The sequence below is a fragment of the Sparassis crispa genome (genome assembly GCF_003851025.1).
Source record: "Sparassis crispa DNA, contig_000001F, whole genome shotgun sequence".
Taxonomy (NCBI): Eukaryota; Fungi; Basidiomycota; class Agaricomycetes; order Polyporales; family Sparassidaceae; genus Sparassis; species Sparassis crispa.
Genome location: NW_020939748.1, coordinates 3,997,549 through 4,025,331, shown reverse-complemented (window position 1 = coordinate 4,025,331; position 27,783 = coordinate 3,997,549). Strand labels below are relative to the sequence as shown.

Genomic DNA, 27,783 nt, shown 5'->3' with positions numbered 1-27,783 from the left:
GAAGAAAATAAACGTAGGTAGCGCAGATTACAAGCAGTAGCACAGGCTCATATAAGATAGAGGCTATTTAGATGAATGATGAAACTTCCGCGCGCGGGACAACAGCTCTAATCTCCTGGGGCCCATCATACAGACGCGCTATAGTGACGAGTTCAAAACCTGTCCGCCACTTGGTCCAGCCCTTCTCGTATGAAGCCTTACCTTTAGCATCGACCCTCCAACGAGTGACGTTACATTTGACCAGGACGAGATCATTTTTGTGGATGTCCGTGGCATGCATCTGTCTCATAGTGTTCCTGGGGCCGAACTTGGTGTCGGCATCAAATACGTTTTGGAAGGCTTCCACCTTAAAGCAATGAATAACAAATATTTGTTGAAAAGAAGAAATTCAACATACAGAAGCATACTCTCCACTCCCGGTGCTCTGGAAGCGTGATGCTTTCAAAACATCTGAAGTGTTTGAACCGATCTTGATGCTCACAACGGCCAAGGGTTCACCGCGAAGTTTGAACCAAGATGAGTCGACTTCTCCGACGAGCCACACAGTAGCTGGTTTATTGTCTACGATGAGGAGAGGATATAAATCCAAAGCTGCAAGTGTCGACATCAGCAAGGGAGAGAAGGAGGGAGGAAGTATCAGGCACACTCACATCTATGCAGCATACAGAATCTATGTGAAGAGTGAATGCAGCTGCGAGAAGATAGAGGATGGGTGCAGAGATGCAGACAATCACCCCTAGCCATCGGTCCTCCTCCAGTCTTTCATCGGAAATAAACTTTCAAGGAATGCCGGCCGACTTTGTGTTGCGGAAATCTTGAACAGGAAGCGGGAAACCCGAAGTGAATCGGGTGGCCTAAAGACGGAAAGTAAAAAAAGCGGATAACCATTCTAAGAGAAAATTACTATATGCGGCGCGGGTACAACTTTATGTCAGCAACCACCATACGTGCACAGACTGATAACCGATTCTTTAAGGGAATCGGAATTAGTAGCGTATCAACAGTGCAAAGCACAAAATATAGCCGAATCCAATCGAATGAGTCATCGTCTGTTACTCCATTTCGGCATTAGCCAATGGTAATTCTCACAAGTACAGGGGGTCCCTATTACACACTACTGCGGAATTGTGGGGGAGGAAAGAGACCTCTCTGCGCTCGGTAACCTTCCGAGCGTAGAATGGGTCTGCCGCCTCTACCGCTCGACTCAAGTGCCAGTACTTATTAAAATGTAACATTTGTCAAGTACTGTCTATGCATTGGTTGCGTATAATCTCTTTGAGTTGAGGCAATACTAATTGCAGCCATTCGACCGTCCCTATGCCTCCATCTCTGGTGCGACATCTATCGGGGACCCGAGCAAAGATAGGGTAAAGGCGACGTCCACAGCTATTCGTGTAGAAAACACTTTTGCACGACCGAACCAGATTGAGCGGTCAATCGTCCGCGACATACTCAGATGTCCGCAGCACAACATGACGATCGGCCTGCACTGCATTCAAGCAAAAGGCGAATACAGCGGGCAAACCTATTATTCTCCACCATACATCCAGCATCTCTCAGAATATTTGCACCCGTGGCAGCAGCTCACCCAGTGTCACATTTCGGCTGTTAGCAAAGTTCAAGTTACGTTCATTCTCCGGGATGCTCAATTGATCGAGCACGAGGCTAGCCTTAGACGGTATGAATGGTTGCAGCAGGATGCCGCAAACGCGGAGAGCGTGGAGGACGACAGTATGCACTGACAACGCGACCTCCACAGGCGTCGCCCGGTCATTCCACGGCGAAGTTTGCGTTACCAGGAGATTCGCCTTACCACAATCCGTATGAATCAGACTGAGACATATGTAAAGAAGCTCAAATACCCACTTTTTGGAGAGTCGTGACGATCCGGTCCAATGCATCAGCTACTTCCAGTCTCTGCATATGTTCATGCACCGAGTTAGGAAGTTCTTGCAAGTCGCTCATCAGCGCTGTCGTAATGCGATGTCTATGAAGGTCTTCAATCTTTGGCTGTATCTGGCCATTCAACCTTGACAGTATTTTTTGCCCGACATTCCGAGAGTACAGGTTCCCGAATGCAGCCATGATCTCTTTGGAGTGCTTCTGGAGCTGCTCATGCGACCAGTCTGAGCACATTCAGATGCACAAACAAAGATCAGAACTTCACACGAATGGGAGTCCATGGAAGAACTTACCGACATCGTCTTTGAACCGACCACCTACACGCGCGAGGTAGTACCGCACTATATCCACTCCATACTCGTCTATCGCTTGTATGGGGTCCGCGACATTACCTACAGACTTGGACATTTTATGTTTATCAACAGTCCAGTGAGAGTGAGAGAGCAGGCGTTTCGAGAATGGAAGATCCAGAGCTGCAAGCATGGCAGGCAGATAAATCGCATGGAATCTGAAAGGACCTAGTGAGTACGATACCTATCACCGGTAGAGAGGACATACCTGAGAATATCTTTACCAATAACTTGTATGTCTGGCGGCCATCCCGAGCTCAACCCGTTGTCTCCTGAAGACGTCCATGGGTATCCTATAGAAGAGAGATACACCATTAACGCGTCGATCCACACGTATATCGTATGCTCCGGGTCGCCTGGAACTGGCACGCCCCATGTCAGTCGCGAACTTGGTCGCGATATTGACAAGTCCTCCAGGGGTTCAGATAAGACCCCAAGAATTTCAGCACGGTACTGCGGTGGGTAGATCGCGTCCTCGTAGGCCTTGTAATGCTGCGCCAGGATAGAGCGAAAATATGAGAGCCGGAACTTATAATTATTTTCTTCCTGCCACTCCACACGCGAGCCCGTTTCGCTTGAAACATAGTACTTGTCGTTACCGGTACCTGGATCCACTTCCGTTACCTGCAGGTCGGTGTAGAAACATTCATCGGAGACGGAGTACCAGCCGGCATGTTGACCCTTGTAGATCAAGCCTTTCTCGTCTAGCGTACGCTAGGGCGTGTGCATGCAAGAAGAGTTCATGACTACATTGTTCACAGTACAGAATGGTGGCTGGCCAACCTACCCACATATGTTGTACTGCATTACAGTGTTTTCGCTCCGTTGTCCGTAAGAACATCGTGCTGCTGATGTCGGCTTTCTTCGCCAAGTCCTGCATGATCACACAACAACGCCAATGAACACTGCTGCGTGCAGACAAACAGGTGAGAACACACACGAAAGGATTCACTCAGCTCATCGCAAAATGCAAGCGGAGCCATCCCTTTCGCCTGCGCAGCTCGTTGAATCTTGAGACCGTGTTCGTCCGTGCCAGTTATAAATTGAACCGGTCTCTCTCCTGATATGCGTTCAAATCGCGCGAATATGTCCGCGATGACCAACGAATGCAGGTGTCCTATATGAGGGACTATAACGAAATCAGTCTACGACTTCATAGAGGAAAAATTGTAGCAGTTCACGAAGGAATGGCATCTTAGTCGCACTCAGGGTTCGGAATATGTTCGTGCGTGAGTGCTAGTCATACAGAGCATGGCAAGCTCTCATGCACGAGTATGACACGTTTTCCCCGTACTTAAACACAAACTTTGCAACAAAATTTGACACACCTGCGTTGGGGTAGAATATGGGAGTCGTGATATAATACGGCTTGACGTTACTCACCGACTTGACTCCATCCAATACTGTCGAAAGATTGCGACTCGAGGGTCTGGAGACGCAGCGTAGAAAGAAAACATTTAGACCGCGCGATGCCAAGTTCGAGGCAAACATTAGCGTCGTCCGTGCTTCCCCAGCAGGCTGCACGACGAAAGGACTGCAATTTCAATTGGCAGACTCACGCGCGTCAAAGTTTTCACTCAATTTCACGAGAATTCTTATCTATAGTTATCCGCAAAATGCAGCCTGAAATGTTCAGCTTCCACACTGAAACGTCTGGTCATCACCTCAGTCGCTGCTATCGTAGTATCTGGCTGGGAGTGCACTATCTGGGATTTGGTTTGATGCACCGTTGGAGGACTTTACACGCATAGAGGTAAGGGAGGATCTTGCATGTGTATAGCTACGTCCTGCTGCACGTACTTACAGCGTAGTCAAGGCATTTACGCAGCGGCTGTCGAAATCTCAGCTCTCGTTGGCTAACGCGAAGTTCGAATTTCTTGGTTGAATACAGAGGTACGGCGGCTATCGGTTATTTACGAATCAGACTCGTTGATACAGCCTTCACACAGGTTGGCGGCTCTCTACCACACTAAACGCCGTCCCAACCTTTATACGTATCGTGTAGCTGGACTACTCACCATTATGGCAGACTCCTTCGCCGACCTCTGGAACTCGACTGCCCCGACGAAACCGCCAGAACCACCACGCAAGCTCGGTTCCCTCACTCCTATTGTATCTTCCGCCCGCCCACCGCAGAATGACGTATTTTCTATGCTCGCGTCGGCGAGCCCTTCTACAAGGAACTCGCGATCGAACACGCCCTCTGCCACTGGACCGCTGCAGTCCACGAGATCCCTGGGAACGTCCAGCCCGGCAATCCCAAAACCGGTGCAGAAGTCAACGAGTGCTGGCGGAGATGCCTTCAGCAGTTTACTCGCAGGACCGTTCGCATCGAGTTCGACCAGTGCGAATATGACTATCGCAGAGCGGGCGGCGAAGGCCGAGAGGGAGAGGAAGGAACAGTCGCACGGAGCGCAGACGGTTAGCAAGCACCAGGTAGCTGCATGGGCTGGGCTTGACTCCCTTGGAACTACATCCTTCGGTGCGAAGTCTTCTTCTGCGACTGCTCTTGTTAAAATCCAGGACGACGAGTGGGATTTCGTATCAGCACCCTCAAAGACGCAGTCCGTTGCTGAACCTCCACCACCGGCGGATGTCGACTTGTTCGATGAGTTCCTTTCGCAGCCCGCTCCGCTGAGGCCTGCTCCTTCACAAGCGCCCCAATCGATCTTGGATTTGGACGAGTTCACCTCACCATCCGTACTGTCGAATTTCCGACATTCGCCCGAGCGGCCCACGTCACGAATTAACTCTCCAGGAGATTTTGATTTCGGCGACCGGGAGGATGCGTTACTTGACGATGATTCAAACGACGAAGACGATATCCTGGGCGCTCTCAGCAAACCAGTTGACGCACGCGCACAACCACCTGTATGTACTGCCTTTTCTTTCCACATTATGAATGTGAGTGCACATGTCATGACTAGGCACGTTCCGTGCAAGATACGCCGCAATCTTCACAAGTATCAACATCTGGTCAACGTTCTCGTGCTGTATCTCCGCCTCCACATATCGTCGGACAGATAGTTGAGATGGGGTTTTCGCCGGAACAAGCTCGAATCGCGCTCGCCGCCACCGACACTGGATTAGATGTTCAAACTGCACTGGAGTCATTGCTAGCAGCAGCATCGAATAATGGAACGCAGACACCATCTAGAGAGGCACCACGAGGAAACGCGCCGCGGCGACGGCGAGAGCGTTACGAGGAGTCAGACGAAGATGAACACGACGAGGACTCTTCTCTTCGCCGCCGCCAGGCCCCATCTAAGCGTGGCGGTCCTGCGCGTCCCCCGCGCGAACCACCGGCGCGTGACGGGCCCTCGTCGAGCCCTGCTGGGGCCAGTCAGCACAACCTGCAGGAGCAGGCAGACAAGCTCTTAGCCCAGGCCAGCGAGATCGGGCTGAATGTGTTCAATCGCGCAAACGCATTCTGGAAGGAAGGGAGGGAGAAGGTACAGCGCGCATACGAAGAGCGTGCGGCTGCCGCAGCCTCAGCCAAGGCGCCCACCGCGGACAAGGCGAGGAACGCGAGGCCGAAGTGGATGCAAGATGTCCCCGAGCACGCGCACGTCGAAGGGATCCGGCATGACTGCGTTGAGTTCTCGGACGAGCCTGAAGTATTGCCGCCAGGGCCTTCTAGTCAGACTCGTCCGAGGAAGTTGACGAACCACGCGCGTCCTGCGGCCGCTCCGGCTGCGATGACGACGAATCTGCTTTCCGAAGATGCTCCTGCGATGTATGTCTCCCCGTTCCGCCGAAGGATCCCGGCGCAAGTCCCGTCTACTCCTCCCGTCCGCCCACCATCCCCTGTGAAACTTATTCAACGGAAGGCTATCTCGGCATCGCCTACAGCCATCGCAGCATCTGCGAAGCACAAGGCTGCTGGAACCGAGATGTTCAAGCTTGGGAGGTACGTGGAGGCAGAGACATCTTACTCTGCTGCTATTGCTGCTCTACCAGAGTCGCACTTGCTGCTTATCCCGCTGTATAACAACCGTGCGCTTACACGCATCAAGACCGGCGAACACACTGGTGCAATAGAAGATTGTACCAATGTTATCAGCATAATTGGGCTGAATTATCATCCTGCACGGGAGGAGAAGGTGACGAAGGAGGACGAAGGAGCCGGAATTGATCTGGCCGATGGCCTTATGAAAGCCTTTCGCCGGCGCGCCGAGGCGTATGAAGGCAAGGAGAAGTGGGATCTTGCGCGGCAGGATTGGGAGACCATCGCTGCGGCTGAGTGGGCTGCAAAGACGCGCGGAGAAGCAGTGAGAGGTGCCGGGCGCTGTCGAAGGATGCTTAGTGCGGATGTCGATACGCTTGCCCCCACTTTATCTGCGCCAGCTTCACGTCCACCCTCGCAGCCGAAGCGAAAACCAAAGCCGCAGCCTGTCCAACGTCGGCCGACCCCTACTTCCGAGGCTCTGAATAGGGTGCGCGCGGCTAATCAGGCTGCGGAGGCGGAGGATCAGCAACGGTACGAGCTGAAGGATGTTGTTGATAGTCGGTTGGCGGCGTGGAAGAACGGGAAGGAATTGAACATTCGTGCACTCATTGCCAGCCTGGATACGGTCCTTTGGCCAGACCTGGGGTGGCAGAAAGTCGGGATGCATGAACTGGTCACGCCTTCGCAGGTGAAGATACGGTACACAAAAGCCATTGCAAAGTTACACCCTGACAAGGTATGTAGCCTTTCTTCATGCTTATCTTCGTGCTCAAGAGTTTTACAGCTCAGCGTGAACAATACTACCCTGGAGCAACGGATGATCGCGAACGGAGTGTTTGGCTCGCTCAATGACGCATGGAATGCTTTCAAACAGTAGATTCAGCATGACATTACGAATATCTCCGCAATGTATCCTGTCGCCGTGTAACTGAACATTGGCCGTGGAATCGTCCGTCGTCTGCAAATATTATGTTATAGCCAATCGCCTCCTTGCGCTCGCCGTTTCGGGTGGCCATGCCACCATTCTTTCTGCAAGGAGCAGTGGCACCGCAGTGACAGGATCAATCGTCGTGCTATAAACGGACCAGAGAGTGCCATCCACTACGAAATGCGTATCAACTACTCACTGGCTTGGGAGATCGCAGTTTCAGCCACCACGTGACCGTGTTGCTGCGACGTCTCTGCATGCGTCCCGCGTCCGACGAGCATGCTGTACTGCAAAAGCACGAGGATCAGTCCATGTCGTTGCCGTGTCGCGTCGAAAACCTGTATCTGGTCTCTTTGCATAACGTTTGAGACATTTTCTACGCCGAAGTCTACGTCGGGGGTCTGTGACCGGCACCAGCCTCACGACAGATGAGGTCTCCGCCTTCTCTGCGTGAAGAGCATGGCATGTCTCTTACTGTTTTGACGGGGCACTGATTTTTTGGCATCTTCGAGAAACGTTATTACTTCTTTCATCCATTCTTTTGCGTCGGTATCCTGGCATCACATTCTTTGCATATCCTTCGTCTTCAACGTCCTTCTAGATCATACGTCTTACTGTCATATACATGTGTCGCTCTGTTGCATTGCAGATGTCTTTCCTAACAATCTGTGTCTTTTCGTTTCATTGATATCGCCAAATACTAAATTAGTCTAACTCGCGTGTTCTCTGAGAGCTGCTTGCCTGCATTTTCAGGTAATTTCCTACGGCTGGACTATTCAACTGATTAGACCGCAACAATTGCGCGTATGCCTCCCAATGAAAAACACCTCTCTTTAACAGTACACGCACAAATATTATATTACAGCAATGATATCGATACGTCCAAAGTATACAATCCATTGACACAAATCGATGCACTCAGCCAAAATCATATTCTGACGTGCACGTCAGCCAACGAGACGGTATCATGGTTCCGGAAAGGTGGCAACTCACATCAAACACCCCACTAGAGACCAGCAAGGTCGATGATCTACTGAACGCCCTCTCCCGTGCCTTTCTTTTTCTTCTCCTCGATCTCGACGACGTTATCCTTCGGTACATTCTGTAATATGCCGACTCCATCCTCGATCATCTCGACGATGTCGCCGCTGACGTCGCCTTGCACCACAATCTCCTCCTGACCTTGTTGGTTTTTCGTGACCGATGCGCCCGTGGCGAATTTCTGTGCAAAGAGCTTGGCAGCCTTTTTCAAATCGACATCTGAGAGAATTTAGAATAGTGATTTGGGATAGAAATATTGCCGGGACAGTCCATGTAAGATAAGGAACTACGTCAACATCAACCCTTACAGATGAGACTCGACTGACCGAAAGCATCCAGCCCATGTACAGATGTTACATATTTGCGTTTATTCCGTTCTATTCGCTTGATCGTTACCTTCGGAAAACAGTTAGGATCCATTGGAACTGATCGTAAAATGGACTAAATATTCACTTGTGATGCCTGATCACACGAAGGATTGGAGATATGTCAGTGTAATCCTGACTGAGCGAACCGAGATTTCCGTGCGCACCATCTTCTTCTTCAGTGCTGCATCCGCCTTAGCCTCTGCCTTCGCCTCCTTCTTAGCCGTGTCCTTCTCTAGCTTGGACTGTGCCTCAAGACTAAGGGTGCCCAGCTTCGCATGCAGCGCCTCTACCATCGGAGACGAATTCTAGTCAACCGCTCAGAGTGCGGGAGGATCACGCACCTTCGGAATAGTATTTATCGAATAGATCTGGATGCTCGTTCTTCAACCACTCCTTACATTTTGTGAATCTGGAGCCGAACTCGCAGTACTCCACGGGGAATGTGCATACTGCGAACTCTAAGACTTACGAATGAGTTTCGTTCGAGACAGACAGGACAGACCTTCGCAATATAAGACTTGGACCGGGTTTTGGGGTGCCGTTCCCCCTTCCTGAATTGCCGACATTGTTTATGGATTACTGTATACGCGCTCGGAGTAGGCCTGTGTGTCCGTACTAGGTCGGTTTTACCGTTTACGTAAGTTACGTAGGGTCTACTCGGAGTTCGCCGAAGCCCGATATGATCTCTCCTAGACGAGACGATGAATCACATGAAGAGTGGTTCATCCAAGGCTCCATCGTTTCAAAGTCTCAGTCTGATATATCGATGTTGTACGTCTCAAAGTCATCATGATCCAAAGCCGTGTCTTCAACATGCCCTTGGACGTGAGCGAGCTCGCGAAGGTTCAAGACCTTCTTCGCACACTCGAAAGAGATATCAAGGAGACTCAACGTGAGATGGAGCAGACTTTGACACCGTAGAGATGATTCTCGGCTGATCTGCCAAAGCTGTGGTATTTTTCTTGTCTCCGGTATGTTCCTCTCACACCCATCTGATGGCGTAGGAGTTAAACCAGAAGCTTAGCTTCTTCCCCGTCACTCGTGCAGATTTCATAAACATTACGGTGACCACTCAAGTGTTGAATTTTGAGGATGATGGTCTTCGTGCTTTAATCACGGATAGAGTGGAAACGCCTGAGATGAAGTGCCTGTACGGTCATGTTGCAAGATGATGCCCACATCAGCATGGATGTGAGCCTTTTCTGTTCATTCTTTGTCATATTTCTTGATCAGCCAAGTATGAGGCTGGAGCTTGCATGGTTGTCGATGCTGTGCTGTCAACCCTCAGTAACGGCGTACCCTATTGATCCAAATGATGGGATAAACCACAGTAGTATCGCCTGCGTAACCAGCAGGAACACGCGAAATACGTCCCTTACGGAGATGACGTACATGCTCAATGTCTACAGTAGAATGACGGAGAATTTGGTACTGCGAGGAAGCCAGGGTGGTTGGAGCAGAATAGTGCGCCGAATTTCGCGTTGTATCCTTAGCTACCACTTGTCAGTGCGTCTTTTATATGAAGTTCTGGCGGCTTTTTGACGTGTTTTAAAGGTTGCACTAGCACATGCGCAACGGCGCGTGGTCCGCATTCGGGTTGTATACTGGATGTTCTCGTGCGATTATGTCTGTTTTTCCGTTCTCAGCCTTGATCCATGATGTACATCCCCCGGTGTCGAAGCATAGGGAACACTATACGGACACTCGCGCGATTCCTGCAACAGAGATCTATCCGTCCGATCCGGTCGACTACTGCAGCTGCCAAATGTGAAGTAACACCCGACATCACATATATTTGTCTAACTTCCGTCAGTCTTACGACGTTTTTCGTCCTCCAAGCTCAGAGAACACCACATCGCTATCACCGCGCTTATTTCCCAAGCGCTGCTCCTTGAAGTGGTTTGAAATCAGGAACGCAACATCTGAGAGGAAAGTCAGGACTGCGCTCGTAGTATGAAGCGCTACGAAGAACGCACCAAGCGATTGTTCGAAGTTGAGGCGAGGGTCGCAGAAAGACTGTGGTTGGGACGTTTCAGCTTCATTTACGGCACGACAGACGAATGGCATTGCAACGCACTTGGTACCGCAGTCCGAGCTGCTCTTCGCTTAGCCCCATGCTCCCCCCTAGACACTCAGTCACGCTGAATCCCTCCTCGTTCAGTTCACCGGTGAATTCAAGGCTAACACCACCCAAGCGGGAACTGCACTCAGAGTGGATGCGGATACACGACGTGAGCTCGCTGATGATGGTGCCGAAGTTGCGAGTCTTCAAGCCGGACGACGACGTCAGTGTGCTATTAGCCAGTGCAGTACGAGCTGTAGTCCAGTGTAAGATGAAAAAAGAGAATTACGCACTTGCCGTGCATCGGGTCGCATATCCAGGTCACTGGGTGTCCTGAATTTTGTACGGCGATGACATGGTGTGCGAGATAGTTCTCGATCTGCTCAGAAGTGATCAGATAGAATGCAGAGAGACGATGACCTGCCGCTTACTTTCCCCGCACCATAACGAGTGATTAGGGTAACCTTGCCATCTTCCCGCGCAGGATTCACGACTGTGATGGCACAGGGTTAAGGTCAGGTGTACCGAATTAGCTTGGCTGTACGACTTACTTCCCAGCAGCCGCACCAGCTCGTCTGCAGCCATGCTCGGACCGACCTTTATTCCAATGGGATTCCTAATGCCGCGAAAGTACTCTACGTGAGCACCGTCAAGTTGTCTTGTACGATCACCGATCCAGAGGAAATGTGCAGAAGTGTTGTAGTGAACGTTCAATGGGGCGCTGTGGGTCGAAGAAAGTTGTGCCGTGGAATCGAGCGACGAGGGGATCGAGAATTCGCGTGTCATGGCTTCTTCGTAGTCTAACATGAGACCTTCGTGGCTGCAGAATTCCGTTTCAGCAGCAAATTGATTCTCAAATAAACTAGATTACCTGGTGTAGAAATCAACCTCCCCGAGGACACCACGCCCGCCGCCAAGTTCGTAGCTTGTGTTCTCCCGTCCGAAACCGATCGTTCTGGTAAATTCCAGTGCATCCGACAGACCTTCGATAATCCGCTCAAATTCTTCCCTACCGAGGATCAGCAAGCTTTAGCCCAATATACATTGACATGCATGCTGCGCTCACCGAAGTGCGGGAGACCGGACGTGGGAAAGGGACCACTCTCGGGGATGGTGCAAAGATGCAAAGCCCGACGTGAGAAGGCCGCGCACGTAGTTGAGAGTGGTTGTAGAATGGAAGTAAGCACTTAGTCAACAAAACACTGTCAAGGACTGCCTGTCTAGAAATGAGGGGAGAAATCGAGTACCGAAGTAGTCTCTCCGGATCGGGAGTACGATCATCTGGATCGAGCCTAAGAGAATGAGAGACTGGTTATAGTGTGCAAAATATGATTGATAAACATACCCATTTACATTGTCTCCCCTTCATCGCCGTCTGTTGGATGAGAGCGCCCGAAAATACACGTATTTTGCGTACCGGAAACTCAGAACTTCCCGGTCCCCGATTTTCTCGGTTGCGTTGCTTCTTGGTTTAGCATACTGACCGGCAATGCGTCCGATTCGTACCTACGCAGAGAATGGGCGACGTCATGAGCACGAGACGGGAACACACAACGTACCACAGGCATTCGAGCGCCCCAGATGAGAATCAAGGAGAATGACAGGATTAACCCGATCTTCGCGGAGATGTTTTCCTAGAAGGTCATATTCACAAATGAAGAAGGGAAAACAATAAATGGTGCAAACATGTGTGCACGCATCGAAGCTCTCTGCGCAATCTCCTGCGTGGAGCAGGAATGCTTCATTATGTTGCACCTGACTGAGCTGATGTCTGAGACGTTCAATCTGTATGCACGGTGTCGATACACACAGGCCGAGAGAAGGTAAGTACGCACTTCCGACGGGGTCACCAATGGAGGCAACATGCGAATTTTGCTTAGGACGCTGCATTGAACGATAGGTCAGCTCCTTATGATTGAGCATGAAAAGAAAGAGACATTTCCAGCTTGTCCCTGTCGGGGTAGACAACGTCCTGCGTAATAAAACGATACGACATCCATCATGATCGAACTCGAAGTTGATTGCCACTCACTTGAGCTGCAGGCTTCTCCTTCCATGAGCTCGGAGTCCAGTTATCCGCCATACTTGCCGCCTTTTCCTGGTCTATTGTATGCTTGTCTTGTGAACGTTGCTTTAAAACTCGAAAGATCTGGGGCCTGAGGCCTGAGGTGCGACCCACTGGCAACTGGCAGTGGCAGACTCACTATTTTATTCTACCTGGATCTAATCTTATCGCAACTTATCTTGAAGAGGACTCATAGTAGTTTACTCATCCGATACATTCAATGGCCGGCCGGCTTGTCCTTCTGTGCTTAGCTGGAGCGCCCCATCTTCCTCTAAGAACTCTGTAACTTCAGGTCTTCAAGCTACAGGGCTCGAACGTGCCCGAAACTTTGACCGGTTCGATCACAATCCACTCTCATCTTATCTGACGTTTTTGTGTAGCGCCTGGGCAGGCAAATACGATGATGACCGTGACTCTGAAACTGACTCAGCTTCTGTACTACTAGTTCTCTCATACTCAGGCCTCTCTGAGAGTGTTTTCCTCACGTAAGGATGTTTCTGTCGGTCCGATGCCGGGATGACCAGGCGTTGTCACATTTGGAAGCCATCATCGGAAGAGTTCGACTTATCATCAGACTAGTACTTACGGAGTTCTTGTACAGAAATGATCCGGCCGGTTGGTAGCATCTCATTTTGCGACGTGGTATACATACGTATATAATCTCCGCCCACTCCCAACTATAGATCCACCGTAAACAATGTCTCTCGCACAGAAGGTTTGGCTCGTTACAGGTGAGTTCACATGGTCGTTGCGTTGGGCTAAAGCACACGTGTATTACGCCCTACAGGTACATCTTCTGGCTTAGGCAAGGAGCTCGTATCGTCTGTACTTGCACGAGGCGACCGTGTCATTGGGACGGTGCGCAACCTCAAAGATGCCCCCATCGTATCGGATGCTGCACGCCAGCGCCTGCACGTTGTCAAACTGGACGTTACTGACCAGCCAGAGAACGTGCAGAGAGTGGTAAACGAGGCAGCAGCCATTTGGGGACAAATCGACGTGCTCGTAAACAATGCCGGTTTTGGTGTTATGTCCACGTTGGAAGAGGCTGCGTGAGTGACGAAATCGATGAAATCTCAGGAATGCTGAGACTCAAAAGGTTGACCCTTTTTTCAGGCCACTCACACTGCAGAAACAATTCCAGACGAATGTATTCGGGTCGATTAACGTCACCAATGCAGCCCTGCCTCATATGCGAGCACGGCATTCGGGAACCATTATAATGATTGGTAGCAGATCCGCGTGGCAGGGGGTTAATATGCCCGTGGGTCTTGAACGGCTTTCGTATCCTCTGTTTTTCTGATTGTCGAGCTGGGCTCCAGCTCGCGGGAGCCTATGCTGCAAGCAAAGCGGCAGTGCATTGTGCGTCTTTGCATCATGTTGTCGTTGCGCTTGTGTAGCTAATGTGATTCAACAGCACTCGGCGAGACCTACTTCATTGAACTCCGCCAGTTTGGTATCCGCGTCTGCATCGTCGCTCCAGGAGCGTTTCGTACTAACAACGTCGTCAATATGTATACTACTCGCGACCAGCACATCTCGGACTACGACGAGCTTCGCGAGGAACGGGGAGTCTTAATCAAGAACATGGCGAGGGCTGTCGGAGATCCCAAGAAGGCAATGGAGTTATTGGTCGATGCTGTCAGAGGCGAGGGGAGGGCACAGGGGAAGGAACTCCCACTGTATCTGCCTCTCGGGCGCATCACCATAGACAAACTCAGGGACCATTGTCAAAAGCTCTTGCGAGATTTGAACGAATGGGAAGACCTAGCAAAAGATCTCGATTTCGACGAAGCCTAGATAGACAACTAGTGGTCGCCAGTGCTTTTCTTGTCTGTAGTCAATGTCATTTTCTCAAGATGTATCTCATTTCCGAGCCAAGATACTGGAAAATGAGAAAGTTGCGTTGATTAAGGATTTTGCAGTGTAAGCCGACTGACTGGACGTCTTCGCGACTTCTAGAACAGCGAGTTGACGAGGTTATTTCAACGAACCTGACTTCCACGTTCTCCATGTAGATACACTGGCCTTCAAAGCTTCACCGTTAGACTAATGCGCATTTTGACTCAAATGAGATTGTGGCGACCAGAAGGGAGGAAATCTAATGAAGTCATCTTCGGCAATGCCAGGATAACTCCTACAAACATAGATGAATCCATACATTGATGTATAGACTTCAGAAAAGTGCTCACTGATCCACTTCACGAGCGTTACCCTCCGTGACCCACCTCAATGCAACTTGTCGGGCGGAGTATGCATCCTCCAACACAGCTCTATCGGCCTTGACGTCGGCTTGTTCCACGCCATAGAAGTAGTCCGTGTCGAACCAGTGGTATATAGTAATGTCGAGTAACCCAAGCATCCAAGTATGGTCGCGCAGTATCGTTTGAGACGTGCGTCTGCCCCAGCGTGGAGTACGACAACGCGAACTAGTACTCAAGTAGCAGCAATATCGACTCCCAAGGCCAGTCACGACCGCTGACCTTGAGCGCTTTCAAGCGTACAAACCGGCGGATCTCAGTTACAAAACGCGGATCTCCTTGTTGTGGTGCGTCCAACATTCCCTTGAGATGGAGCGATCGAACGGTGTCACAGATAGCTTTTACAATGGGGATAGGCCACGGAACAGAAGCGAAGGAAACAGCCACGGCGCGTCTAGTAGTAAAAGCATCACTTCCTAGTTCCAGTAGTTCTGCGTAGGCGATGTTACGAGAGCTTCCTAGAAGCCACTTGCTCTTCTCGGGTGAGAGAGCACTGACAGAGGCGCAGATGCGGTAGATTGAAAGTAGGTGGAGGTGTTTGGGATATCAATTCGACATCAGGAGGATGGGTATTGAGTCCAACACTGTCAAGTTTCTCAAGATTGGGTAGGTGTGTGAGAAGAGGTGCATAGTCGTTGAGGGCCCCATTACTGAAGCTCACTTCGTGTAGAGACGAGAAGTCTGGCAATGTGATAGGCAGAGTCTTGGGGAGAGCCACGAACGACATTTCCAGAGACTGCAGCTCGATGCAGAAGGAGATTAAAAACGCAGCCAGCTCATTGAACTTTCTAATATCATGCTCGTTGAGAGCTAGGTAGTGGTCAAAAGGCAAATGTCGAATTGGACAGGGCTTCCGAAGCCTTGTCCTCTTGGACGGTTCGAAGGAGTAGCTTTATCGTCGAACTTTTGCCTTCATCAATACTCACATTTGCAAGATAATGAGTGAAAGGACCAACTGAGATGAATTCGGCCTCTGTATATCAATCCCTTAGCTACACGGTACCAGTCCCTCGAGACGCCACAATAGGAGAGGAGAGGATTGAGGTCAACTCGCCCATCCCGGGAGTCTTCATGTTCGCCTCTGTCGATTCAAGTGGTGATGCGCTTCAAATTGGAGCGGAATATGTGCTCAATGATTTCCAGGGGGATCGGTCGAGAGACGACCACGTCGCCAACACCTACATCCTGCTTTGCACTCTTCAGCTTCTTGCTCTGAAGAGGGCGCCCAGGTACAATGTTTTCGTCCAGAAAACGTTGCCATTCCACCGCAAGTGTTGAAGCACAGGCTGTGAAATGAAATTCATCGTCGCGGACAATATCATTTGCCGCTGCGACGCTGTTTAGAGCAGGAAGAATGCTCGAATTCTATATTCAGATAATCTGAGCTGTATTTCATGATATAACGACACATGAAGTTGAGAGGCATACCGCAAGCCACATGACATCGGCCCTCCATGTCGAATTCTTCCATGTCACTCAGGAACATAGTCGTGCGCCTGGACACATCCTGTCCGATGAAATGTCAGACATAGGGATTCTCGCATTACAGTACGTCACATCATACCTGATGGGTCGGTCCCCGAGCGCTTGTACAAGACTGAGCGATAGCGACGAGCGTATGGCTCCACATCCCCGGTTTCGCCGACTCGTCCATGATTGTTTTCTTCAGTGAACGAAATCAAGTCGGTCGCTAGTTCACTAGCACAGACCAGGATTTTAGTGAAGAAGACCACTGGAGAAGTACCACTTGCGGTGTCTAGGAATAGTGGTGGTGGCGTGGCGAAGGATGATTCAAAGTGTTCAACTTGAACTGATTGTCAATATCATGATCAATAACCATGAAACGATGCTGACGACTCGAGCGTGATGAGTTGAGTCAACTTGAACTTGGTACCTGACAGATCATGTAGATGGCTTTGCTTCCGACGATCTCCGACTGAGAAGCGGCAAGATGATCGTTCAACGTTCAACTTCACAATCGAATGAAGTGAGAAAAAGACCACAGCACGAAGCTAGACCACGAGCCGCCGCTGAAGCCGGTCGCCAGTGATTCGTGAAGGTATATAAGTACTGTAGTAATAGCTGCATTCACTAACAGTTACTACTTACCAAGGAACGGTACATTCCGACGAATCGCCTCTTCTAAACCCGATAAAGACTGGGCTGGAATCCTAAGGACCGACAGTGGAGGGAGGATGAACTCACGATCTCCGTAAATGCCAGTGGTTATACGTCCACTGGCGAATAGAGAGAGACTTGTCACGCCTGCCGAGAATGACGCCCACCTAAGCCCTGACGATCCCGCATTTTGAGAGACATACCACTCCGACATCGCGACCAGAAACTTTCTCCTCAACCCAAGAACATTCTATCCCACGAATATAACACACTTCTTTCAACATCTTTCTATTAGCCTTCACATCCGCCGAATTCACCTGGTGGAGTCGATCTGTGTTTCCCAGATGGTAGATGACGACCTTGCCCAAGCTTTGAAGCCATGTCCTGTCACTCAGCGCAGTCGTAAGGTACGTCAAGGCCACTTTGGAATACGGCAACTCCAACCACTCCAGCGGCGCCGTTATAGCAGACAACAGCTCGGACCATGACCAGTCGTAATGGCCCAGTCGGAGGGCCGTCAATCGCGTGAAGCGGGATATATCATGCGCGACACCCACGCTATCCTGCGGAAAGTCGCGGATATACAACGAATGGACAGTGCGGCCGATGGTGCACGACAGAGGAGCGAGCATGCCATACTGGCCTGCCAGTAGGTCTACTTGCGCGATGTCGCGTGAGTTTGCAAGCAGCCACCGCGCCTGAGCCTGCGAGAGCCTGCAATTGGCGACTCTGAGATCTCGCAGGCTGAACGCGGGAGGAGGGACACTAAGCAGTGCGTCCAGCGCGTCGCTAGGACTGGGGAATAGTGGATTGCCAAGCATGCTGGCATCAAGACGCTTGAGAGCAGGTGCGCAAATCAGGAGCGGTGCGATATCTCCAAGGTGCACATCTCCGATGCTGAGTTCTCGAAGGGACGAAAATATCGGAAACGGCGATGGGGTATTCGGAGACTGTAGGAGAGATATAAAGCGGCATTCCAGGCACTGCAGCTCGGTGCAATGTGCGAGAAGGACCGTCGTGAGTTCATTCAATTCCTGCCGAAATGTGCTGGAGTGCAATATCGCGTAGTTGCAGACCGACAGATGTCGAATTGGACAGGATTCTCTCCTCGTCTTAAATTCTTTGACAGTCCGGAGAAGCAATTTCATTGCCTTTACGGAACCTACAGTCCATCTTGTCAGTAGTAGAATGTTGACTGGGTGATGTGACCAACGAATGTCAATTCTCTGTCTATACAGCAATCCACTGGCGACGCAATACCAATCCCTGGAAACCCCACAACAGGGCAAGATGGACTTGACATTCGCCCTCCAACTGTGTGGATTCTCGTGAGCGTGAATGTCTGCACCGGGAACTTCGTAACTGAAGTTGCAAAGGAAGATGTGTTCCAGGATTTCGGGAGGAAGTCGTGAAGAGCGGGCACTGGGTTCATCATCAGCGTCGCATCTGTCCGTCCCATTTCTAACGTACTGTGTAACGGAATGCATGGCAAAGTGCCAGACAGGGCGAAGTATGCCGCGCAGCCTCCAAACAGAGGAGAGACGAGGTTGCAATTCCGGGATGCGGCAATCGTCGAGCCGCAATAAATGTGTTACCGACTCTCCACCTCCCAGTGAGAAAGGGCATCATGCCTCTTGCTGACTGGCCACTAGGCTGGGAACATCCCCACTGCTTGTGTCGAACGTGTACGAAGTCCTTTGTCTGAGCATCAATGATTCAACGCATATTCAACGCCTAATGACGTGGGGAGAAACAAACCTCTCACGTTCGCTCACTCGTGGGAGGAGTAAGTCTTGGTACCGAGCGCAAGTCAGGCTGGAAATCTCTTGTCATCGATATCATGGCAATCATGGGCAGTCTCTGGATAACGTACGAATAAGCATCACCACCTCCGCTCCACTGGGAGTATATGCTTAGTTTCTAACGGGACTTACCCCACGCTTCCTTTAACGTATCGGATGGATGTGCCCCGCAACGCAATCAAGATTTCCCACATATCGACGTAGGCGAAGTTGTGTTCGGCAAATAGAGGACGTCCCGATGAATACAACACATTGGGAAAATTGCCGGTTATATGACATTGCGGGGATCAGTTCTTCTAGTGTGCGTAGCTTCAGAAAGGAATTCCTTACCTCCAACCTGGGACCATACATGTTGCTCCCACCCCCACTGCGAGCATCCCCCCTCTCAACGTAATACCACATGCTACCTAATGTTGAGTGCACTAATGCGAGTGATAACGGAAGATGGCGTACAAGTTGGAGACCTCTTTCTCCGTAGCATCTCAAGGTAACGTCTGCAATAGTAAGTTCCAGAGTGTACTTGGGGGGAACGTCTGTGTCAACGCAACGCAGCGGATTCAGAGCCAGTCGAAGAGACAACTTCGAGAAATTACGCTGACAGCTCATCATCTGTTCAACGTAGTCTGAGTATTGAGGCTTGCGTTTCGAACAACAAAGGCAGCAACTCACACCGCAAGATATCACTTCTAGTCTCCTTGCAAACTGCCCACAGATGAATGATAACGATTCCATCGTTTCCATACGATAGTGCCGATGAATAGCCCAGTCGCGCCCTGCGATAAATCTCCAGAGGGTCCAAACCGCAATAACATATTGTCTGGAATCTAGATATGATAGATCTGCTGGGGGCCCTTCAATCCTTTGCTCGGGCTTTCATTATCCTTCTTCGAATTTGCTGTCCAAGTTCAAAAATGTAACGTTCTGAGCTCGTGCGATGAGCGCACCTGATACAGCCATATGACATCGTATGCTCAGGGATTCAGAAATATAACGATTCAGCTGAGTATCTTGGCAGTCCTCAGGCTCCTAAAACCAGCCGTCGCTATAGCGTTCTCGCTCCTTTATCCTACGTTCATGTTTTAGGAGATCATGTGATAAATGTTTTATGAGACTTACCTGATTGAGCGAAAATTACTGTAAAAGGATAGCCGAACAAGACTCTCAGAGGAGGAGAACGCTATAGGACGGCTGGCCAAACTGGTCGTCCGAGGATACGCCGAGCGCATACCCAGCATTTCTCGCAGGAAATCTCGAATAAACCCTAGCATAGGTCTTGTTTTCTGCGACGCCGTCAACCCAAATTCGGCGTTCGCGTAGGGCACCGTCGCGCAGTGTCGCAGAATGCAAGGTGCAATGTTGATTTGGGGCGAGCACTACCCAAAATTGATAGATCACTGTGTTGTCTAATCCACAGGAACTGATTATTCAGGTCACCCTCAACTAACAATCCTAAGATTAAGCTGTTGCACTACATAGTACTTAATTTTCTGATGTGCACTTACATACAACCTAACAACCACAGCATTCCGGTCAATTTCTAACAAGTGGTAAAGAGAGAAAGACACTCTGCAACGCTGCGGCGGGGAGCGCGCGACGGTGCCCTACGCGAACGCCGAATTTGGGTTGACGGCGTCGCAGAAAACAAGACCTATGCTAGGGTTTATTCGAGATTTCCTGCGAGAAATGCTGGGTATGCGCGCTCGGCGTATCCTCGGACGACCAGTTTGGCCAGCCGTCCTATAGCGTTCTCCTCCTCTTGTTCGGCTATCCTTTTACAGTAATTTTCGCTCAATCAGGTAAGTCTCATAAAACATTTATCACATGATCTCCTAAAACATGAACGTAGGATAAAGGAGCGAGAACGCTATAGCGACGGCTGGTTTTAGGACCTAGTCAATACTCAATCCCAGTGGAAAACGCGTATTGTGAGATCGCAGCAAGTCGCACGAGGTCGTGGCTGTGACCAGCTGCGACCAGCTGCGAAAATTTGGACTATATGCGATCTTGCGCGAGCCCAATCAAACGTGGTCGCAGGCTAGCACAGTGCCAAGCGGGAGAATCGAGGCATTTCGCATCTAGTCGAATATTAAGCCGCTGTAAAACATTGTATTGTCGTGATTTAATACACTGTGACTACACTCGACGTCGTGTGAGCACCCTCGCCGTCGTGTGAGCTCCTGCGACATCGCGCGATCTACTTCGGCGTGCTCCACTCACGCCCGCGCCCCCGCCCCCGCCCCCGCTCTCACCCCCGCTTCCACCCCCGCCGCCGCTGCCGCTGCCGCTCCTGCCCCTGCTCCCGCTCCTGCCCGTACCCCCGCCCTCGCACCTACACACCCCCGCACGCACGCGCGCGCCCATCCCCCTGCCCGCGTACGCACCCGCGCACTGGCACGCAACCGCACACATCCGCACTCCCTGCGTTCGCCGTCGTCCCCGTTTTCACACCTGGATGCTGCCCAACACCTGTAATATAAGTAGAGTTAGTGAATATGTGTCATAGCATAGATAAAGAGTGAGATAAGGTACCTTTTTCGTGCCCGCGCTGGCGGGGAGCGTCACTTGCCCTGCCTTCTTCTTTCCCGATACCTTCGCAGCCTTCTCAGCTCTCTTTGCAGCAGCTTTCTCTGCCTTCAGCGCAGCGATGGTGGCTGCACTCCTGTCCTCATACATCTGTAATAAAACTGCGATCAGCGCAGATTCAAGCGTTGATATAGATAACTCACCTTCCGTTCCGCTGATTCGAGGGCCTCCCACGCGGATTGGAATTGTTCTCGGGATTCTCCTTCATGAGTCTTGAGCCAGTCTTTTGCAAACAAATTCCTGGAAGCCGACAATAAGCATAAATGATAGAGGGGATGAGACTCACGATGCGGTGCTTGAGCTGTTGGCGAACATCTTGGGTGATTTTTTCTTCTTCTTCAGTTGCATTGTAGGTACCGCTGTACGAACCGAGTCCGTCACGATATCGCCGGAAGTAAGTGCTGGAAGTTCGGATGCCGGAGGGATTACAGTAGCAGCAGATGTTGAGGTTGTTGCTGTTTGTGCTGTAGCAGGAGTCATATCGAACATGTCGGCACTTGAATCTAAAGTTCAGCATGAGTTTGCTGTAAAGATGGAATGTACATACAGAGGATCAAGAGGCTGAGTTGAGATGCGACGGCACCCATTACAATGAGAACAACCGGACAATAATATATTTCAAGGACGCACCATTGAGTTTGTCGGGTTTCGAGCTGTGGTCGGGACTGAAGTGCTTGCGATAGGCGTCTGCTGTCGTTCGTGGGTGCCAGGATCCGTATCATCTCGCTGTCCTGAAGCCGTAGTGGGGTCACAAGCAGAGCCGGCAAGTCCAAGACTAGCATCAATATATTCAAGCTCTTCGTCATTCTCGTTGGCAACAGGTGATCCGGATTCGGCAGGAGTGATAGCGATAGCAGAGATAAGAGCGACGGCGCTACTGGAAGACGATTGAACATTCACGGCAGGATTTGCAGACTCTCGAGAGTGTACAGTATCAGGAGTAGGATTAGATATCGATATTGAGTTCGAAGATGGGGTGGAAGAAGACATGGTTGCTTTGACGCGCTTGGTTGGTTGAGAGTCGTCTTCGGAAGAGTCCATGTCTGATGCAGAGCGGGCCTTACGTTTCGAATGAGCACGGGAATGAGCACGAGAACGAGACCGAGAGGCAGATTTCATCTCGTCGCCTTTAGACCGAGTAGTGCGCCACTGAGAGTAGGAGTCGATCGCAAGGCGTTCAGCTTTCCAGTCTCCATGGCAAAGTCTCAGTTCAGGACAGCAAAGACTCATCTGCTTATAATAGAAAGCTGCGACGTTCGCAGTTTTTGCACCCCAAGTCTCCGGCGCATGGCCCTCGTTCCATAGTTGTGCCCAAATTTCTCTGGCAACGCGCCGAATCTCGCCGGCCCGATTGTCGCTGACGGTTTCACCGTGTTCATCCTCCAGGTACAGTGCCCGGCGTATGGTCTTTTTCTTCTTGGTAGCATTGGATTTCTTGCTCCGCCGATCTTCGCTTTCTTGCTGTTCATCTGTGCTGTGGTCGGCATTGATACTTTCAGGGATCTGTAGAATTCCTCCCTCCATGATTAGAATCTTCCTATATGCGTTCCACTCATCAAACGTCCAGAAACGAACACCCGGATAGTCGCTCTTGCAAAGGGGTGCTCCACCGCTAGTCGAAAAAGACAGAGCGCGTGGTCCTGAGATGTCAGAAGAACCGGGAAAGTTTGATGGCTGAGAGGGTTCGCTGTTCATGAGGAGGACTGCTTGCGGCACGGCTTCAACAAGTTTCGAATATATCTCCCTGCGGAACAAGGTAATAAGCAGCATATATGCGCAAAAAGTGAGAGATAAAACTTCGAACTTACTTTAGAATTTGTTCCCGTGCATTCAGCGCGTGTATTTCCATCTTTTGGCGCATATAAGCGTCACGCAGGCCAAGATATGCTTGATTTTGAAATTTCAACAGAGTTTCATGGTTTGCGTTGGCGATTGTTTGTGGGACCGCATTACCTGGCATAGATAATGATGGCTTATTTTGTATGGTCAGTAATTTCCAGCTTAATATATAAATACACATACTCTGCGCGAAGAAAACTCCCAACTGGGTGTGTTCTGTCCTTGCGTGGATGGAAAAGGTGTATTTGATCTTGAAGTGTGTCTGCTATCTGTAGTGCCATTAGATGCCCAAGGCCAGGAAACAGAAAGGAGTCGAGATTCTTGGGTTTATGCGGACCGGGTATGAAACCACCAGGGAGGACGTGCTTCTTCTTGTAACGAAGCTCCGGTGCTAGATCTAGAACTACCCAGATGTAGATCCAGCAATCCGAGGCCTTGCTTTCATAAAGCTGCGCACCGTCAATCGACATAAGAAGGACCATGTCGTCGGTGCTGATCTGATTCTCGAGAACAGCTTTGAGATAGGCAGATCCGTGGTATACGTCGTCGTATTCGTACAGCTGGTTATTATGCTCGCGAAGCCGCTCCAGAATCTCATGTGTGCGACGACTACGATGACGCATGGCCGTAGCACCTTCACGAGATCTCCACAGAGCCTGTAACTGAGGACCGACTGGAATGGTGTGAAATTCTTGGCGAGCAATGCGCTTCTTGCCATTGCTCGTAGTATCATAGCGCGGTTCTCCACATGTCGGGCACTGGTCTAGCTCGGCGAATGGACCAGTGTAGGCTAGACATGTGTTGACACACATGTCTTGGATAATGGGGACTACGCCGCTCAGCTCGGCAATCTTGCTCTTCACCTGGTCAAAAGTGAGGATGGTATTCTCGGGGTAACGGTGGAGGATTGCACCGCGCACGGCTGTGTATGTCGCTTGTGATGTGTTAGTCACGGAGAGGAATATTTCAATCGATAGCAGCAGATCGGGATCGTCGATATCAAGGGGGGCCTCGATGGGATGGTGGAGGCGATGTATGGTATTAGCATCAAGCCCGCTAGTCTCTAGTGAAGCCTGCTTCAGTAAACGAATAAACTCCTCTGCTATCTTGATCTCCTCTATCGTTGCCGTGCGGTCTGCTTCCAATTCCGTCTCTGGTCCAAGTCCCGAACGTGTGTCGTCTCGCGTCTGAGAACTAGACGCGGCATCCTCTGACCCTCGGGTGGCTGCTATGCTCCCAGGATCCATGTCTTCATCCTCATGCTCATCAACATCGGATAGGGTGATGTGATCATGTGCGAGGTGGAGAGTGCATGTAGGTGTAAATTCGGAGGTTTCTGTACTTGGTCCAAGACCAGGAGATTCGCAATCCATATCAGGCCCGGGAAGTTCATCAAACGAAGGTGCGATTGTCGAGCTCTCCATCTGTGTGCAGCCGAAAATATGTCAGGCAGCTTGCTGAAATGTAGGAGCATGGAGACATACCTGTTCCGACATCTCGTAGATTTCATTCTCCACACGAGCACGTTTTCTCCCTCGCAATTGACTTGTGTTCCCCTCGGAAGGCCATGAAGCGGCATGCGAGAAGATGCGTGTACCAGAGAGGTCTGCTACAAAGTCCGCGAATGTTTGGGATGTCTTCGCGCGAAACTCAGCATGCCCATAGTACGTAGCCCGACTAACCACCTTCTGTCGGCCACCACAGTGTTTCTCGCAGTCGCACTGATACTGACGTTTGCTTGCAGGCATGATCGCGCAGAAGAGTTCGGTGTGGCAGGCAAAGCGATGATATTCGTGTGCGGGAGACAAGTACACTAGTAAGAGCAAATATCGTGTATAGTTAGAGATGCACCAAAGCCAAGTCACATGTGTAGACAAGTTTCAACCGATGGCAGGCCTGGCAGGGACATCGAGCAAAGTGCTACGCAGACAGGATCTCGTACAGGATCGAGGCGCCAAATCACAGGATCTCTCACACGTGTTTGACTAGGTGGGATTTGGTTCGACCTCCTGCGATAGTCCAAGTCAAGCCGCGATCTGGTGCGTCTTGGTTCGTTCTTAGAATATGCGTTTTTCACTGGGACTCAATGCTCAACGTTTGTAATTCGTACCACACATGGGCGCTTCCGAAGTTCAGTTGCGCTCAGCGCTAAACTGTTCTCAAAAATATGATGATATGCACCTCCGTGCAGTATACTCCTCACGCCGTCTACCACATCACCGGCAATATTCCTGTTATTACTTTCTACCCTCAGGCTTCCGCCCCTCCGCAGACGCACCCGCAGGACCTTCTTCAGGCTCACTCACTTGATCTTTGGATCCTAGCCCAGGAACATTCCCGTAACGCAATTTCTTATCCTTGTCTTCTCCGCTCGAGGGAGGGGTGTCGTACGGTTCCTTCTTGCTAACCTACGTCGACTTCTGTTGATAGGATGAAAAAGACAATGCGTCGTGTGGACTCACCGTGTCGTACTCTCCAGATGATTGGACCGCGTTCGAATTAATCTTTGCACCAGTGCCCGATGGGTCGACTTGGTGAGTCTTACCTGTAGCAGGTGTCTCGTCGACGTCTTTGAAATAAGACTCTGCTGTGTGATTCGTCTTCTCGACACCCGTGCGCGCAGACGTCGAGAACGAGCTATTTTGCTGCCCATTGACCTTCTTCCCTCCATCATTACTCATCTGCCGAGACTCATGAGTACGCAAAACGTCGCGAGCGCTACGACTTACTTGGTATGGAGGGAACATCGGTTGTATATCCGCATTTCCCCAGCACGCATGGAATTGCCTCGTTGTACCCGCGCCTGTAACGCCGACGCCCGCACCACGATTCTGCTTCGCCTGCCCGCTCGTAGTTTCCAGCCCAAGCTTGCCTTTGATTGCACTGAAGAATCCAGGTGGCATGCTCTCCACCTGCCCGCCCTTGCTGCCATCCGGCTCCTGCGGGCCCGACTTGCTCGCGGACCCCACCTGCTCGACGAAGCCTACCCCCTCGGATTTGCCTGATGCCTCTCGCGTGTCCTGCTTGGAAGTGTCGTTCGAGGCGGCATCCAGCGGTGTGAAGAGAGATGATGGGCTGTTGGCGGTGTCTTGGGAGAGCTGGTGGTCTTTGCCAGGCTGCGCGCACAGACGGGTGCGGTTGTGAAGCGCGCGCACTGCCGCGAGACGGCGCGGAAGACGAGCTGCAGACAACATGGTGGTTTGTTGGGAAGGAAGATGTCTCATTGAAATGGGGCTCGGAAGGTTATATATGCGTCGAGAAGCCCAGGATTTGCAGATCTGCGGCGGAGGCGTGTCACTGCTCCTCCGCAATGACATCACCCGCTCAAAACGGCTATCCACTTGCCGTATTGGTACACTGTCGTTCAGCTGTTTCACTTCCACGTTGCTCAACGTTCAACGTTCAACATCGATGAAAGCTTGGGCCGTGCGTATATTTAATAAGTACAATAGGCCTGGCGAGTAGATTAGCTAGTGGTACATATGAACAGCAGTAGTGCTCCCGCGTACGTATAATATATACCGTCGATAAGTATTTTCTTGCAAGTCAACAACCTGGATCCTTGAACACTTGGTATTAGTCTACGCCTGCGATACTTATAGATAACCCACCCCCCAGGAGCCTGAGTCTCGTTCCAGTCGCTCCAGACCACGATATGATGATCTATAATCAATCAGTGCGGACGCTAGCGAGCGCCGTACATGTGTGCATGAGTACTTGAGAATCTAGCTTATGATTCTGTGTGCTTGTCAGGAAGAAGAAAAATGGACTTCTACAATCAGACGCATCGCCGGGATCCCAACGCCCCGCAGATGTGCACTATTTATCGTCATGAAACATCTGAGAATGGTGTCATCTACGAACAGCGTCCCGAGATGAGTCTCGGTCTCACTCACCCCGTTGGGAGGCATTGGCTGCGCATTTCTACATTGATCGCAGCCAGAGAGATCGCAACCAGTTTATCACGTCATAGAGAAGTTGTTCAAGGAGTGGCCACTGTTCGGTCAAAGTCCAGAAGGTTGATGTCGACAGAAGGTACAATGCTTCTGACAAATGAAGAAGTTCAGGGACGTATTCGTCAGCCTCCCCATCAGCGAGTTCCGAGCGCAGACTGGTTACAAATCTTCAGAAGACAAAATGATGACGAAGAGGCGGCGCACAACAAACTATGAAAGTACCGACAATTCCAGTCGGCCATACTCGTGCCAGTAGATGATTCCCGACATAGCGCCACATAACGGAAGCATGAGAGCACACTGGCCGAGGGCATCGCAGAAAGAACAAGGAGGATCCACACGACCAGTGACATGCGCCACGGCACGTCTCACAGCCCAGCACCGCTGCAGCCGCATGCGAGTAAGTACAGTCAGTGCTAGTGAATGGTGTTGAGGGTGACCTCTCCGAGTCGGCCCTTCTGATCCCCTTGCGAAGCGAGTCTTCCGAAGCATCGGTGAAATCGGGAGCGTAACCTCCTTCCCCAGACACGCATGGATGCAATGGACATATCGTAGCTGA

At 50.8% G+C, this 27,783-nt stretch overlaps 12 protein-coding genes across 12 annotated transcripts; 2 read left to right on the top strand and 10 right to left on the bottom strand.

Moving 5' to 3' along the window:
• Positions 1-67: 67 nt before the first annotated feature.
• SCP_0214470 (hypothetical protein) lies at positions 68-663 on the bottom strand (the record flags this gene model as incomplete). The annotated part of the gene is made up of 3 exons (XM_027755349.1): positions 68-346; positions 398-591; positions 651-663. 3 exons carry the CDS (start codon positions 661-663, stop codon positions 68-70), a joined length of 486 nt encoding a protein of 161 aa, XP_027611150.1.
• An 893-nt stretch (positions 664-1,556) lies between these two features.
• SCP_0214460 (Probable methionine--tRNA ligase) lies at positions 1,557-3,446 on the bottom strand (the record flags this gene model as incomplete). Its single annotated transcript, XM_027755348.1, has 7 exons — positions 1,557-1,808; positions 1,867-2,126; positions 2,196-2,410; positions 2,461-2,966; positions 3,040-3,126; positions 3,191-3,381; positions 3,434-3,446. 7 exons carry the CDS (start codon positions 3,444-3,446, stop codon positions 1,557-1,559), a joined length of 1,524 nt encoding a protein of 507 aa, XP_027611149.1.
• An 828-nt stretch (positions 3,447-4,274) lies between these two features.
• SCP_0214450 (hypothetical protein) lies at positions 4,275-7,078 on the top strand (the record flags this gene model as incomplete). The annotated part of the gene is made up of 3 exons (XM_027755347.1): positions 4,275-5,123; positions 5,180-6,937; positions 6,986-7,078. 3 exons carry the CDS (start codon positions 4,275-4,277, stop codon positions 7,076-7,078), a joined length of 2,700 nt encoding a protein of 899 aa, XP_027611148.1.
• A 1,081-nt stretch (positions 7,079-8,159) lies between these two features.
• On the bottom strand, positions 8,160-9,104 carry SCP_0214440 (Translation machinery-associated protein; the record flags this gene model as incomplete). The annotated part of the gene is made up of 6 exons (XM_027755346.1): positions 8,160-8,389; positions 8,497-8,566; positions 8,624-8,632; positions 8,703-8,824; positions 8,880-8,987; positions 9,041-9,104. The coding sequence occupies 6 exons, from the start codon at positions 9,102-9,104 to the stop codon at positions 8,160-8,162; spliced, it is 603 nt and encodes a 200-aa protein (XP_027611147.1).
• Positions 9,105-10,353: 1,249 nt separating this feature from the next.
• SCP_0214430 (Phospho-2-dehydro-3-deoxyheptonate aldolase) lies at positions 10,354-12,683 on the bottom strand (the record flags this gene model as incomplete). The annotated part of the gene is made up of 16 exons (XM_027755345.1): positions 10,354-10,460; positions 10,515-10,554; positions 10,616-10,832; positions 10,894-10,979; positions 11,032-11,093; positions 11,152-11,420; positions 11,472-11,609; positions 11,667-11,786; positions 11,848-11,892; positions 11,946-11,963; positions 12,018-12,106; positions 12,160-12,234; positions 12,287-12,385; positions 12,436-12,484; positions 12,538-12,572; positions 12,633-12,683. 16 exons carry the CDS (start codon positions 12,681-12,683, stop codon positions 10,354-10,356), a joined length of 1,500 nt encoding a protein of 499 aa, XP_027611146.1.
• A 679-nt stretch (positions 12,684-13,362) lies between these two features.
• Positions 13,363-14,465, top strand: SCP_0214420 (NAD(P)-binding protein; the record flags this gene model as incomplete). The annotated part of the gene is made up of 5 exons (XM_027755344.1): positions 13,363-13,396; positions 13,453-13,717; positions 13,782-13,929; positions 13,988-14,027; positions 14,083-14,465. 5 exons carry the CDS (start codon positions 13,363-13,365, stop codon positions 14,463-14,465), a joined length of 870 nt encoding a protein of 289 aa, XP_027611145.1.
• Positions 14,466-14,714: 249 nt separating this feature from the next.
• On the bottom strand, positions 14,715-15,027 carry SCP_0214410 (hypothetical protein; the record flags this gene model as incomplete). Its single annotated transcript, XM_027755343.1, has 2 exons — positions 14,715-14,802; positions 14,858-15,027. 2 exons carry the CDS (start codon positions 15,025-15,027, stop codon positions 14,715-14,717), a joined length of 258 nt encoding a protein of 85 aa, XP_027611144.1.
• Positions 15,028-16,015: 988 nt separating this feature from the next.
• SCP_0214400 (hypothetical protein) lies at positions 16,016-16,366 on the bottom strand (the record flags this gene model as incomplete). The annotated part of the gene is made up of 2 exons (XM_027755342.1): positions 16,016-16,291; positions 16,355-16,366. 2 exons carry the CDS (start codon positions 16,364-16,366, stop codon positions 16,016-16,018), a joined length of 288 nt encoding a protein of 95 aa, XP_027611143.1.
• An 845-nt stretch (positions 16,367-17,211) lies between these two features.
• On the bottom strand, positions 17,212-18,531 carry SCP_0214390 (hypothetical protein; the record flags this gene model as incomplete). Its single annotated transcript, XM_027755341.1, has 3 exons — positions 17,212-18,206; positions 18,258-18,466; positions 18,515-18,531. The coding sequence occupies 3 exons, from the start codon at positions 18,529-18,531 to the stop codon at positions 17,212-17,214; spliced, it is 1,221 nt and encodes a 406-aa protein (XP_027611142.1).
• A 2,757-nt stretch (positions 18,532-21,288) lies between these two features.
• Positions 21,289-23,278, bottom strand: SCP_0214380 (hypothetical protein; the record flags this gene model as incomplete). The annotated part of the gene is made up of 7 exons (XM_027755340.1): positions 21,289-21,312; positions 21,376-21,519; positions 21,573-21,669; positions 21,716-21,925; positions 21,977-21,990; positions 22,060-23,173; positions 23,238-23,278. 7 exons carry the CDS (start codon positions 23,276-23,278, stop codon positions 21,289-21,291), a joined length of 1,644 nt encoding a protein of 547 aa, XP_027611141.1.
• Positions 23,279-23,331: 53 nt separating this feature from the next.
• Positions 23,332-25,016, bottom strand: SCP_0214370 (hypothetical protein; the record flags this gene model as incomplete). Its single annotated transcript, XM_027755339.1, has 3 exons — positions 23,332-23,401; positions 23,452-24,692; positions 24,753-25,016. 3 exons carry the CDS (start codon positions 25,014-25,016, stop codon positions 23,332-23,334), a joined length of 1,575 nt encoding a protein of 524 aa, XP_027611140.1.
• Positions 25,017-25,505: 489 nt separating this feature from the next.
• On the bottom strand, positions 25,506-26,462 carry SCP_0214360 (hypothetical protein; the record flags this gene model as incomplete). Its single annotated transcript, XM_027755338.1, has 3 exons — positions 25,506-25,676; positions 25,731-25,949; positions 25,998-26,462. The coding sequence occupies 3 exons, from the start codon at positions 26,460-26,462 to the stop codon at positions 25,506-25,508; spliced, it is 855 nt and encodes a 284-aa protein (XP_027611139.1).
• Between the last annotated feature and the right edge of the window lie 1,321 nt (positions 26,463-27,783).